The 14,964-nt window shown below is 34.0% G+C and overlaps 1 protein-coding gene across 6 annotated transcripts in view; it reads right to left on the bottom strand.

Annotated features, from left to right (window-relative positions):
• The window catches only part of ITGB8 (integrin subunit beta 8), a 96,449-nt gene that overhangs the window by 39,097 nt on the left and 42,388 nt on the right, over positions 1–14,964 (bottom strand). For 5 of the 6 annotated variants that reach the window (XM_060414962.1, XM_027968504.3, XM_027968503.3 and 2 more), the window contains exons 3-5: positions 11,833–12,004; positions 1,901–2,147; positions 397–562 (exon numbers count right to left, since the gene is read on the bottom strand). In XM_060414962.1, the coding sequence (XP_060270945.1) occupies positions 397–562; positions 1,901–2,147; positions 11,833–12,004 (585 nt within the window). Of the gene's footprint in view, positions 1–396; positions 563–1,900; positions 2,148–10,628; positions 10,746–11,832; positions 12,005–14,964 lie in introns of those variants that run through there. The other variant, XM_060414965.1, reaches the window with a different exon arrangement.

Genomic DNA, 14,964 nt, shown 5'->3' with positions numbered 1-14,964 from the left:
CACTAGTTCCTGGCAAGAGACTTCTGGTGTTCCCACAGAGGAAGCACAGGCCAGGTTTACAAAGCTCAGACTGCCTAATGTGACGTGAGTAGGACAACAAGCTATTCCTGGCTCTTCCTTGGAGAGCAGTGAGTGGAAAGAGCAGCCCTTTTGGAAATGATTTTCCAAGAACATAAGGTTTTCTTTCCCTTGTATCTTTCCCTGTTTATAAACTTCTCCTAATTTAGTCCCTCTGTCCTGAACACATACCAAAATGAGTATCATTGGTGACAAGTAAGTGATAGGAGAAGAATGTATTCTTTTCTGTAATGTTTCACTCCATAAACCAAAGAGAAATCATAAATTCTTGGGGAATTTTATATCTGAGCAAACACTCAATAATATGAAACTTCTTACCTCACAGACAGCTGCCTGAAGCATAGCATCAAAACCTCCTTCAGGTGTGTCTATATTTCCAGAGATCTTCTGTCTGTGAACTGCTTTTTCAAACTCAGTGATGTTCTCTGTCAAAGACAGCACATGGATATACCCATGGGGAGGCATACAGTCTAAGTTGTAGTCACTGTATGGGTAAAGAAGAAATGCAAATTGTTTTGCTATGTGTCCTTCAAAGATCCAAAATATTACTCATGTAAAAGTGTGTGGTTGATGTGAGAAGGGAATACATTTTTTTTTTGCCAATAAAACTTTATTAGAGAAAAATCTATATTTTATAAAATCAGAGAAAAGCTCAATATTGCTGAATATTTCTTTGCAGGTAGGAATATAATAGCTTGGCTTCAAAACATAAAGAAGATTAAGCTTGTTCCTTTAATATAGGACACCTAAGGGCTTTTATTATGCTAATATACACTCTGAGTTTTTAAGAGGAGATGAGAATTTTCAGTGATTTCCTATCACATTTGTTCATGGAACAACTGAAAAACACTTTTGAGGAAATATTTTTAGGAATTTAGTTAAAATACTGTACTTTTGTTAGACATTTTAAAATATTTTGCTAATTTTAAAGTGATTCTTGTAGAATCATTGATGAATGGTCAAAATTCATTAAAATTGTAGTGAGAATTCCATGATGTCCTCAAAGGTAAGGATTATTTCTCAACTGCATCTGTGCTTGGGGAGAAGGTGTATGAAGCTCCATATAGAGATGCATCAGTCTTTTTCCACTACAACAGACAGCAGTGCTGTTTTGGTAAATTAGACTATACGCTGTAAAGTGATTTGGGCAATGTATGAAAGTCAGAAAGAAGATGATAAAATTAAATGTTTTGTTAAGGGAGAACTGGACACATTTATATTTGCTTTCCAAAAATTCAACAGGCTAAATGTTGTGTGAGAAATTTGTATTTTAAAGGTCGGTTTTCCTTTCACAGTAGGGCACACACTATTTATAATCAGCCTTCCAAAATGATAAGAAAAAGAACTCTTTCTAGCAAACAAATCCTCATTTTTTGACCTACCTACCCTCCATGTGCTAGCTGAGTTTTCTTTGAAATAACATTATAAGCAAAGTAATTATAAACACAGTCACAATACAGTAATAGAAATGTAGGTGCAATACTGGCAGAAAAAGTGCTTTAAAATTGATAAGCCTTGCTTTCAGCAAATTTGGAACAATAAAAAAGAGAAATACAGAATATTCAAAGGGGTATTTATATATAGGGTAGCCTGATTATTGAATGTTTGTAATAAAAACTAAGTGAAAAATATAAAAAATAAAAGCCCCTTTTAATCTTAGAAGTTTCAAATAGGAATGTCCTTCCTCTATCAATATTTTTATTTCTCATTTAATTAAAACAAAAATAGATAATTTAGTAAGTCCTTGATATAAAACCAAAATGAGATTTTACAAGGTTTAAACTTGTTTAGTATTAGGAAGTCCATGTCTAGTATTAGATACCTGCATTGATTATGAATTCTTTCTGGATGGATACTAATGTATGGTGAAACTGTTTTATCAACGTATGAGCCAAATCCAAGGCGAAAGTCACGGGAGAAAAATGCCATTTTTCTAGATAAATCATTTCCAACTGAATTTAATTTTTCAATATTATTGTGCATTGATGCTGAGACATCAACCAGATAATAAAGATCCACAGGATATTTCTTCAGAGGATGAATTTTCAGCATAAAATTAGCTTCAGCTCCTAGTTCAAAGAAAGACAAACATAGTGTAGTATTCATTTTTAACATCTCAGGTTAAGCTATCAATAAATCAGTCACATTTTAGATATAGAACATTGATCACTAATTTGTACATAATGAAGAAAATTGGGAATATTCTGGAATAATTTTAAGGCAGTTAGAAGAACATACCAATGTTTTAGTCTCCAACTTCTGCAAAGCATTTCTCATAATTCTATGGGGCAAAGGTAACAGCAAACAGACCAACTCAATATAAATGTAATAGGGAATATATTTATCACCATATGCACCTGCATTTCTAGTGTCTAGTAAAGCACAGCCCAGACATCAAACAGCATTCTGTTATGAGAGACTAGAAGACTGTGTTTGTTTGCAGGTGACTTTCAGGTTTGAAGACATCCAGAAAGGCATTCTAAGAAAATTTACCCCTTATTGGATGCAGGTGTAAATTAATTCTTCTGGGTTAAGGCATATTTATATATGAGATGCAGAAACTATGGTACTAAGAAGTACATTAAGCTATTCAGAATACTTACTACCTCATCATGAGTTGTTTGATAAGATTCTTCCCAACCATTAGTTGTAAGAAAAAATCAGACAGTGGTCTAAAGAATGATATGCAGCAGCCACACAGAGAACCTAAGCTATGTAGGGGACCGCATTTGTACAATGCATAATAAGTGCTTAAGAAACATATATATTGAAGAGGGATCACAGAGGCAAAGGAACTGGATGAGAAGAGAAACTCACCATAAAAGGAGAATTGTTGGAGCCTCCAAAGGACAACTGTCTTTGCAATACAGTTTTATTTAGCTCTCTGTCCATTATCATGTGATACAAAGATCTGGTACCTTTCAGAATGAGTACTTCTGTATTTAACTTTTTAAAGTATGTGGTAAAAAGTTATCAATTTAAATACAGACAATTTGAATTTTACTTTTTTAAACAATAAAGCAAATTCTTTGTAAGTCATTAACTATTTGTATATGGGGAGTATTTTGAATGGAAAAAAAATGAATAAATACCAACTTGAGTACATAATTAGTAGCCTGATCTACTTATGAAAAGGAATCCTATAATTTATCAAATCATTTTCACTCTTAATATGCTTAAACATATAGCATATTTTAAGCATAATAATAGCATAATATAGCATAAGAATAGCAACATTATAAACTTATTTAATAGTTCAGATGTTTTTCAGCCAGATTATGGAATGTATTCAAAATAGTAAGCTTTTTGGTTTTATTAATATTAATTATGGAAGAAAGTGGCTATTTACTTATTCCTAAATTTGCCTTTACATGCAGGAAAATTCTTTATTATAACATCTCTGTTTCATCTGCCTGAGTTTGGGAGGAGAAATTGGGTTTGCATAGCCCAGCCCAGTCAACTTTCTCACTCCCTTTTTTTAGGAGCTGGGCTGCCTACAGAGAGCATATATTCAGTTCTGCTTTCTAAGTATATGGTGAAAAAGTCTACCCATGGAAGTGACCTGACGTTTGGGTAGAGAAGTTTAATTCAGGAGAATGATAGAATCAGGTAGACAGAGCTGAATTGATGAAAAATAGAAATGGAGTATGTTGGAAAGTGTAGTTCGTGTGGAGGAGCTTGTGTTTTAATATGTGGGTCAGCATTTAATTTTTTTTTAAAATTTGTGTAGTTGTTTTTTAACTGTTGACTTAGGCAAATGGCTGGAGGCATTAGGCACTGGCCACATGGTATTTTCACCATCAAGGATCATTGTAGTTTATGTTGGCTCTGCCTAAAGATGAATGGTTGCCTATTTTGACAGAGTCACTGAAAAATACATCAGATATTCAGTGTATTGTGTGAGTTGTTATACTGTTGGTTGGTTATCTCAGCCACAGGCAGAGTCTGTACAGAATCAACAAAAGCACAGTCCTTGGAGGCCTGAGCTATTGGGAGAGCTCCAGCCATTCAGGGGCCTTGGCTTCCCTGGTGGCTCAGACGGTAAAAGCACCTGTTTGCAATTCAGGAGACCCAGGTTTGATCCCTGGGTCAGGATCCCCTGGAGAAGGAAATGGCAACCCACTCCAGTACTCTTAGAGCCTGGAAAATTCCATGGATGGAAGAACCTCACAGACTACAGTCTATGGGGTCGCAAAGAGTCGGACACGACTGAGCGACTTCACTTTCACTTTTCAGCACATATCAACTGCTCACAGCTGAGCAAGCAAATCCTAGGCTCACTAGCTTCAGCAAAGAAGACGGCTTTTAGGAATACTTGCCAAGTGACCAGGGTTAGAGGGTGCAGTCTGCTGTGGCTTGATTTTGGATTACATAGATGCTAACATTAGCGCATGTACCTGGGTCAGTGGAAGACCGCAGCATGGACTGACACCTCAGTAAGACAAATTTTTACCATAGGAGAAAGGAAAATCTTTCTGTACACAGGCCTTTTACTCATTGCTGGAGAGAACAATAATCACTACTTTAAAACTGCAAGGCACTTGAGTTTCCTAAAAGGTTTTAGCTTTAAGCAGTGAGCTTAAGGTAGGCAGCCCTAAATAGGCTGACCCGAGACCGCTCTGCTTGTTAAGGAAGAAGCTGAAGGGGCCAAGTTTAGATTACCACATTTTGCTGATGAGCAAATGACACTTCATGACACTCCATTGTTATGCTCTCCAGTTGGCTTTGGATTGGATAATTGGATATGAAACAGAAACCTTCTCTTCATATAGGCAGTAGATATAAATACCTTTTCATGGGAATATGGATACTATGTCCCTTGATAAAATCCTCATTCAGTTCATAGTGGGGTTCCACCAACACTGGGCTCAAAGGGAAAATGACATTAAAAAGGTTTTGAATATACTGAATGAGAAAGAATCAAATCTAAAAATAAAACAATATCTGTGGCTATCACCATTGTAATATAAAGTCCAGCAGAAAAGTCTTAAATGTTACTCTGAGAGAGGAGTTACATGGGGGTGGATTATTTTAGTGAGTAAGAGCTACTAACTGAAGTGATCTATCGAAAATATTTACCACAATATTTGGTATCTAGTAAATTCCCAGATGGCATTAGTGTTAAAGAACCCGCCTGCCAATGCAGGAGACATAAGAGATGCCAGTTTGATTCATGGGTCTAGAAGATCTGCTGTAGGGCATGGCAACCCACTCCAGTATTCTTGCCTGGAGAATCCCATGGACAGAGGAGCCTCGAGGGTTACAGTCCACAGGGTTGCAAAAAGTCAGACATGACTGAAGTGACTTACCAGGCACACACAAATATATAGACATTAGTAATTATTACCATTATTGTTACTACTAGATTCTAAGCAACATCAGGATAAGAACTGTTTAGTCATCTCTGAAGCCTCTGATTTGGTACATGCATAGCCACTCATAAATGTTCTTTAAACTATAATTGAAGAATATTTTCATACAGCATTTGAAAAGGCCCACATGTATACCATAGTAAGAAGCTGATATTTATAATTTCTTTCACATAGTTCAGGAGATCTTAAATATTAATAGTTTCTCTCTGTAAGAGGAAAAGAGTATCATCTGGCCCCCAAATATTTATGTCACCACTTATGTCAGCTACAGGAAAGCTTCATCTTCATATTTTGAGATTTTAAAGGCTCTAATCCTATTCCCTTGATTAACTTCAAAGGCAAAAAAAAATAATTTGTGACATAGAATAAGAAAGGGGACTTGGAGGAAAGTTGAGACCTACTTACAGCTAATGCAATATTGGTTTGAATAGACCAAAGAACTAAAGTTGTTAGAATGAGTTTTAAATCACTCAACTTAATGGTGTGAGCATCTCTGAAGAACTAGTTGCAACAAACATGTCTGGACACTAAGAAAAGATAACTTAAAAATATTCTGCATAAGATGAAACTAACAAGTCATAGGAAAATATGGAGACATGTAGAAGGGAAAAAGAGCTGCCAGTTTCTATTCATTGTCTTTGGGCAGGGGAAGGAGAAGGGCCAAGAATGAGACAGGTTTGAAACAGCAACGTTCAGACTCTGGCACATTTCTGGATTTTTGTAGGGCTAAAATAAGGGATATGGGCCAGGTGTTGACGAAAAATGCATGACTCTGTATGTTTTTTTTTAAGTTTTGAATTCAAGAATACCTGAAGAATCTTACATTTTAAATTAAGCTACGCTAAATCAGTTTTTTCTTTACATTATTAAAATGAATCAACTTTGAAACATTTTCTTCAGTTAGTGAAGTATAAATTATATGAATCCCTGTCATATATTACTTCTGAAGCAGAAATAGAGAATTCTCTTCTCTTTCCTACCCTCCTAAAGATTTCATCTCATTTCACTGTTCTTAGGGAATATCAACTAGGATCAGTGGCCTATTTCTGTTATTATTTCTCTATAAGATTGATAGGTAAAAATAAGAAAAAGAGGTATAGTTTAAGAAGTAGAAAGTAAAAGAAAGTGTACTTTAAAAATCTCATTTAAAATATTTGATTTTGTGTATTTTGTACATATTCTTAATATTCTTTTAAAAGCTTAGTCAGTGTATGATATAATAGAAATATCCATAAAAGCTTTTAAAATTCTTAATAGATGCTACATAGAAGGTCATGAGTTTTTATCAGACAAAAATAAAGTGATTATCTATAAATAAATCTAACAAATAAATATAAGATTAGGGAATAAACGTATTTTACACATAGTATGCATTATAACAGACCCTCAACTCTTATCTCTGTGTTAGAGTGTAAAGGAGTTTTACATCATAAGGAATGAGGTTTATATATATATGTGTATATATATATATATATATATGGAATTGGTAAAATTCCAGATACAGCTTTATATATTATGCCCTAAAGCTAGCATGTCTTTGATGCCACAGTACATTTTTAGATGAATTTATTATACCTATTTTAATAATTATTTGCTATATATGCAGATTATAAAAATATAGTTTTTCATAGCTATAGGAAGGATAACTTATACACACTAGACAATTATAGTATTTTCATATACAAATTCATCAGTATTGACTGAAATCAAGCCCCATAATGATTTCACCAATCTCTGGGGACAAAACCTCCACATTATCTCTCAAGTCTGGCCATTTTCCTCCTGCATTGTTACCACCACTGCCATTGCTTATCTACAGCACTGAAACAATTTATCAAGTTTTGAACTATTATTTTATAGTTTCAGGAGGATTCAGCCACCATTATGTCTACAAAAGAGAACAAACTAAATTCATCTAAGTGTATAAATTTAAATGTAACATACAAGTAGAAAAAATTCACCTTGTAATTTTCAAATCTTAAGTATTTAAAAAAAGAGCAAGACATTTTTAAAGGCTGTTAGTCATATTTTTAGAGGCAAATGATATATGATAAGCCTCATCTGTAAGCTGTTGAAAATTAACATTCAATGAGAAAAATAAGCAAATTTGTATGGATGGGGCAAATCACACACAAAATAGAGAGGTAAAGATAGTTAATAAACTTAAGAAAAAGGTTCAAGCTTTCTAGTACTAGGAAAAAAACAAAAGAAAATAACTAATGGGCGAGTTACACTTAACAAACTGAAGAGATTAAAAAGAATGAGAAATAGGCGAAGTTGATTCTGGAAAGCCTAACTGGATATGATTTTTTTGTGTGAATAATCTAATAATATATGTAACCTAGTAAATCTATGACTAGAAATGTATTCTAAATAAATAGGTTGTTATATATACACGGAGAGATCGACAGATACAGATACATACATGTATAAGGAGTATCATTGAATATTTGTTCCAACAAAGTGCATTCAAGTTTCATTGGGATTGTCTTACATTTATTGATTCACTTAGATTTTGTTATATTACTGGAATATATATATATATATATATATATATATAACTGTAATTGTTATAATATTGTTTTCCTTTTCAGGAACATAGAATTCTTCTGCATTTATTCATACTGGCTTTTAGGTAGCACAATGGACTCTACATATTTTTTAGAAAGTTTCTTGCCAGACAGTTTATGTTTTAGGTTGCTGCTTTGAAATGATCTCTTTTAGATTACATTTAATATTTAAAAATTTTCCTTTCACAGCCTCTTAACTTTAGTGTTAGTTTTGTTTGATTTGCTTGGATTTCTGTGTAGACATAAAAGATTAATTTTGCTTTATCTTTTCAATATGTTTATAACTTATATTTGTTTTTCTTGTTGATTGCTTTTATATAAAACTTTCAGAAGGATTTTAATATGTATTAACAAAGTATTCTTCAATTTTATTTGGGCAGGAATGGACACTAATTTTTATTGTATGATTTCTGGCATCTTGAGATAACAATAAATATTTTTCTTCTTTTGGCAAACTAAGATGACAAAAAATACATTGATTTTAAGATAATCAACTACTGCAGGTTAAATCTACTTGTATGGTGACATTTTTCTTATTGTTCTTATTATAACATGAAATTTAATTTGATTCTTTAAAATGTTATTAGGGATTTGATCCTAAAGTTATGATAACTTGTAAAAATTGAGTAGCTTCTATGCCTTCTCAAAACACCATGGGAGAATTTATGTAGCCTAGGGATAATGTGTTCCTTGAATGTTTAGGTGAACATTAAAGTGTATTTCCCATGAAAATATTTAGACCTAATGTTTTTGGGGAGAGTTTCTTTTAGAATTTTCTTTTTTTTTTTTTAAATTTTAGTTTTTTATTTTTTAAATTTTAAAATCTTTAATTCTTACATGCATTCCCAAACATGAACCCCCCTCCCACCTCCCTCCCCATAACATCTTTCTGGGTCATCCCCATGCACCAGCCCCAAGCATGCTGCATCCTACGTCAGACATAGACTGGCGATTCAATTCACATGATAGTATACATGTTAGAATGTCATTCTCCCAAATCATCCCACCCTCTCCCTCTCCCTCTGAGTCCAAAAGTCCGTTATACACATCTGTGTCTGTTTCCCTGTCTTGCATACAGGGTCGTCATTGCCATCTTCCTAAATTCCATATATATGTGTTAGTATACTGTATTGGTGTTTTTCTTTCTGGCTTACTTCACTCTGTATAATCGGCTCCAGTTTCATCCATCTCATCAGAACTGATTCAAATGAATTCTTTTTAACGGCTGAGTAATACTCCATTGTGTATATGTACCACAGCTTGCTTATCCATTCATCTGCTGATGGACATCTAGGTTGTTTCCATGTCCTGGCTATTATAAACAGTGCTGCGATGAACATTGGGGTACATGTGTCTCTTTCAATTCTGGTTTCCTCGGTGTGTATGCTCAGAAGTGGGATTGCTGGGTCATAAGGTAGTTCTATTTGCAATTTTTTAAGGAATCTCCACACTGTTCTCCATAGTGGCTGTACTAGTTTGCATTCCCACCAACAGTGTAGGAGGGTTCCCTTTTCTCCACACCCTCTCCAGCATTTATTGCTTACTTCTTATATCTTTATTAGATTTCTTAGGGGTCTACTTCTTCTTGAGTCAATTTTAGTCACCTATATTCTCCTAGGAAATTATTTTTATCATAATTTATATATTTTACCATTTTTAATATATTTTACCATTTTTAATATTTTGAAGTTTTTTCCCCCAATATTTTTTTCTCTGGTCATAGTCTGTATAATCAGGTCATTTGCTTTGGGTCTTCTTTTTCTAAATAGCTTTGCCGGCAATTTAGCTATTAGATTTATACATTCATTTCCTTTTTAATTTATATTTTTTATTTCATTTCATTTTGTTTTTTCTTAACTAATTAATTTCTTTGTTTTTGTTGTTCCTATATATTTATCTGTATGCTTCATTTTTTTTCAATGATAAGAGCATTTAAAGTTCTGAGTTTTCCTGAGAGCAACTTTGAACACATCCCATTATGTTCTGATGTGTGCTGTTGTTATTATCATTATTATTAAATTGTCTGTGAGTAGAATATTGATTTATTCTTGGAGATAGAATTTATTTAGGAGAAGCTTTCCTTAGTTTCTCTATTATTTAATATTTGTTAATCATCTTATATTGGTTTCAAATTTTATTGCAAGGTGTTCAGAGATGTTGGCCTATGAAAACAGTTTCACTTGGAGTTCAGTTTTTTTGTATAAAATAAAATTAATTTCTAAAACTATTTCATGGACTTTGAAAATATTATTTTATATATCAAGGACTATGGACTGACTTTTGTACCCACCCCCCCAATTTATATATTAAAGCCCTAACTCACAATATGGTCATGGAGATGGAGCACTTGGGAGTTGATTAGGTTTAGATGATGTTCTGAGGGTCGGGTCCTCATGGTGGAATCCGTGCATTTATATTTAGATGTAGCGGAGCGCTCCTTTTCTATCTGTCACTCTCTCCCCCTTCAGAAACTGAATCTGGCAGTGTCTGATGGCAGACTTTCTAGGTCCTAGAACTGTGAGAAAATGCATTTCTTTTGTTCAAGCTACTTACTATATGGTATTTCGTTATGGCAGCAATAGAAGGTGACAAGTGTCATAATACCAACCTAGTTACTTTCATTTTTGTGTATCCCTTTGCAGCTGGCATTCATATGTCCATACTAGTCTGTATAATTGTTTGATATGGTGACGTGCACAGTTTTAATTGGAAGCTGGGAGTATGCCTAAGGCCAAGAAAGAAATGGACTTTGTTATTCTGGTAATCAGAGTCTGAGAAAAATAGCTTGGAATTAGGAGGGCATTTGTCGATAATAGTTATTCAAAAATTTAGTAATAGGACAAGACCACTCAAAATGAAATAATGAAGGCTTCAAGGCAACTGCATACCACTTAAAACTAAATGTATCTAATTTAGTGATGAATATTTTTGTACTTGAAGTTATCTTGCCATATGCAGTTTGTTCATTGAGATTCTCTCGCACTAAAGAAAATGAATAATTTCCCAGTGGCCTACTACACACACCAAACTATGGAATACAAATGTATGGAAGGACAAGTATTAGAGAAGTATAGCAGGAAAAGTGTGTGTTACTCTCAGGGACTAAAGCAGTTCAAGTTAATTATGATAATTATGAATTATAGTTTTGTTTTTAAAAGCTTATCACAAAGGCTAATCTCTTACTAATTAATCAACTAACAAATTCAGCAAACACTTATGGAATGCTTACTACATGCCAGCACTCTGATAGGCACTGGAAAAACAGAATGGAATAAAACATTTTCTTCTTCCTATACAGAGCTGGCAGTGTCCTTGGAACACAATTATAGTATAATGTGATCAAGACTAGAAACACATAATTATAATAAAGCGTGGTCAGGTTTGCAGAGAATGTCCGAGGCCACACATCTAGCTAGCTATAGGCACAAGAAAGACGAGAATTCTGATTTCTTGATTCTGAGCCCACTGTTATTTCTACAGCAACAGTACTGCCTGTCATAAAATGTTAAATATGAGCAAATAAGGCTAGATTGGGGCTTCCCAAGTGACTCAGTGGTAAAGAATCTGCCTCCCAATGCATGAGACACAGGAGATATGAGTTTGATCCCTTGGTCAGGAAGATCCTTTGGTGAAGGAAATGGCAACCCACTCCAGTATTCTTGCCTGGGAAAGCCCATGGACAGAGGAGCCTAGTGGGCTACAGTCCATGCTGTCACAAAGAGTCAGACAGGACTGAGCACACATACAGCAACAAAGGCTAGATATAATTCTAACTTGAGAATAAACATTGATATATTTGAAAATAACTGTACCTTGATGCAGCTGGATCAGCACTTCTCCTGGTGTCACCTGGGTATTAATTTCATTTTCACTTGGTATTACACGCACAGAAGGGTATTCTATTAAATCAATAGAGCAGCCTTTGTGTATTAAATTGGAAACAGTGTCACAACGTTCATTCTTTGATTCACCTGAAATGAAATCCTGTTTAAAAGAAGGAAAATCACTGATGTTTTAGTGCATATCATCCCAGTTATAACCAAAGAAAACCACATAATGAGTACTACCAAGAAACCATCTTCTGATATTGTACAAATTATACGATTATTAAGAATAGCTGCATGTTTCCAGTAAGGATACTGGCAACTTTGTCTTAAAGAAGTCTAATTTCTAAATCTTATTTTGAAAGAAAAAATGAGTATTAAAAAGGAGATTTAAACCAAGTACTTTAAATATCATTAACTGATCACTGTAAAATTATACCAATTTAATTCTAAATATTTTACTTTGGAAATTCTGCTCCAAAAGAAAATTTAGGCAAAATAGACCATTCAGTGTGGTTCTGCACGTAAGCTTTAATTCTCAAAGAACCCAAATGATATGTTTACTATATTCTATTATGTTCGGAATGTGGGAACAAGTCCTCAGAAAGTACGTGCCTAATTAGGTACCAAATTCATAAAAGAATGAACTGGAAATCTATATTTCTTGGACTGAAAATTCCTTCACTTCTTATATACATAATAGCATGTAAGTAATTCAGTAAACCAAGGAAGATGATACAGTGAGTCTGGGAGATATGAAATTGCAGCTCAGATTCTCCTGATTTTGCAACTGAATCTTGAACTTTCATTACAATACAGCATTGGTTAGTTCATGCTAATTCCATAGCCATCCAATAAACTTGGAATTAGTTGAGCAAGCTTAAAATTTATCTTGACTGAGAAAAATTTAATATTTTTATTTTTTATGTAACCAGTTTTTCTCCTTAAGAACAGGAAATGTATTGAAAAGTATAGAAATATAGTTTATTATATATAATGTTGGCCTGAATTATTTGGGGTATTTGCTTACATATTAGCTGAATATTTGCTTAGTGATCTTCCTGGGAGTGGTTATTTTGATCTGGCATTCAGTCATTCCTTCTCCAGTTCAACTGATTCAAAAATTGCACTTCCAATCAATTATTCATTCAATCAAAAGAGTATTGATTGAATACTAACTCAGGGACAGTAGTTTTGTTAGGTACTGAGGATGCAGAACAGAAGAGGATGGATAGAGTCCCTGTTTAAGTCAGCAGACCATCAGAGAATTCAGCCATTAAGTGAGTTAATGTAATCATCATAGGCATTAAATTTAGAGGAAGCAAAGAATGTCATGGAGTTATGGAGAAAGGAGATTATCAAGTTTAATACTGCTTGAATGTGAGATCACTAATTGTGAATACAGAGATCCCTAGCACTGATGAAGAATTAGATGGAATGGAGGTAGGCAGTGTAAAAACATTCATATAAGGATTTTAATTTAATTCTTCTCTCAATTTAGAACAAGGGTTGGAAAACTGGAGACAGTAAGACAAACACAACCATAGCTTGTTGATGTAGGGCTTGAGTGTTAAAAAATACTTTTTATATTTTTAAAATGCTGTAAAACAATAATAAAGAAGAAGGATACACAACAGAGACAGTATGTGGCACAAAAATGTTTAGTATGTTACCCTTCCCAGTACTGATCCTGAATTAGAGTGTGGTGCACAGTTATAAAAATAATTAAAAGAGAAGAAAGAAGATGTTCTTTTCAATCAAAATCTCCAGGTGTCGTTGGTGAATGACTTCATGGGAATAAAAACAATTGCCTTGCTGATGGCCACACACCTAGATATTAGTCTGAAATTTAAAATGTTTAAAGCCTTAATTTCTCATTTCCAAATTTATCCTATCTGTTGATAAAACTTAGGGGTACAAAATGTAAGATTTAGTTCTTAAACAACTTGGAGCTACTCAAAGAAAGGTGGCATATACTGCTAGATTTATAGGGCTAGATGAGGCGATCTCATCTGTCCTTAGAGCCTGGGGAATACTGAGGGCATATAGGGCTTGGTACATGTATGCTCATTAATGCCTCCCATGACAGGCCACAGACCAAAGGCCACATGTGTTTTACAAAAGTGAAAACTGCAGGACTTCAAATTAGGGAAGTAAATATGGTACAAATGACTCTGATTTTTCTTTTTGGCCAGAATTTTGTGATTTATATACAGAGAATGAAAGAGAAGGGAGGGTGGTTAATTCACTGCAACTATACATCAAGCTATATCACTTGACCTTTAAATGTCAAATCATTTTGCTGAAACAGGCAAAAAAGTCTCAATTGTTTTGCAGTGTCTGAATCACCGTGGCTGTTTTTACTTTACTATAAAAACTAAGTTAGAAGTACGTTGCCAGTTTGACAGTTAGATTTGAAAAGGGAAGAAGCGACTGTGGCATCAAAACAAAGAATGGGATGCTGCCCCTACCCACTGTGGCCCACTCTCCACCTTGTATAAAAGAAAAGAATTTGAAACCACACCCTTTTAACTTTTGGTGATTTGAGTCATTTTAAGGTGATTTGAGCCTTGAAAACTTTTAATTCTTGTATTTTACTTTTTTTTTTTTTTTCACAAGAAATACTCAAGCAAAATCATCCTCCCAACTGTCTGCATCTAAAACCTACTTGAGAATGAAACACCCAGGTTGAAGTTATTACCCTAGTTGACTTTTCATCAGTTGTTACTTTCATCCATTTAATGTAATAATCTGGAGATATAAATAGGAAAAGGTTTTTCTTGTACTCATTTCTGAATCTTTTCTATGCTCCAATTATGGAAATCTGCATAGAAATGAAAAGATTCTATCGTTTTCCTTTTTAACAGTGAAAGCTCTTTGTATTGGGTTGGCCAAAGAGTTTGAGTTTTTCAGTAAGCTGACATGAAAAATCTGAATGAACTTTTTGGCCAGCTCAAAATTATAGTTTAGTTTAATTATGTTCCAAGACTGACCTGGAAACTTCTGGCTATGTAGTCACAACCTGTGTCTGACATATCAGGCAGAAGAGGAAGAGAAGCCTTTAAAACTTTCAGATATGTTTGTCTCTTTTTCCCGACATAGATATGTCAAGTCTTTCAC

This window comes from Ovis aries, chromosome 4, assembly GCF_016772045.2.
Source record: "Ovis aries strain OAR_USU_Benz2616 breed Rambouillet chromosome 4, ARS-UI_Ramb_v3.0, whole genome shotgun sequence".
NCBI classification, from domain to species: domain Eukaryota; kingdom Metazoa; phylum Chordata; class Mammalia; order Artiodactyla; family Bovidae; genus Ovis; species Ovis aries.
This window is presented reverse-complemented; position numbering and strand designations above follow the sequence as displayed.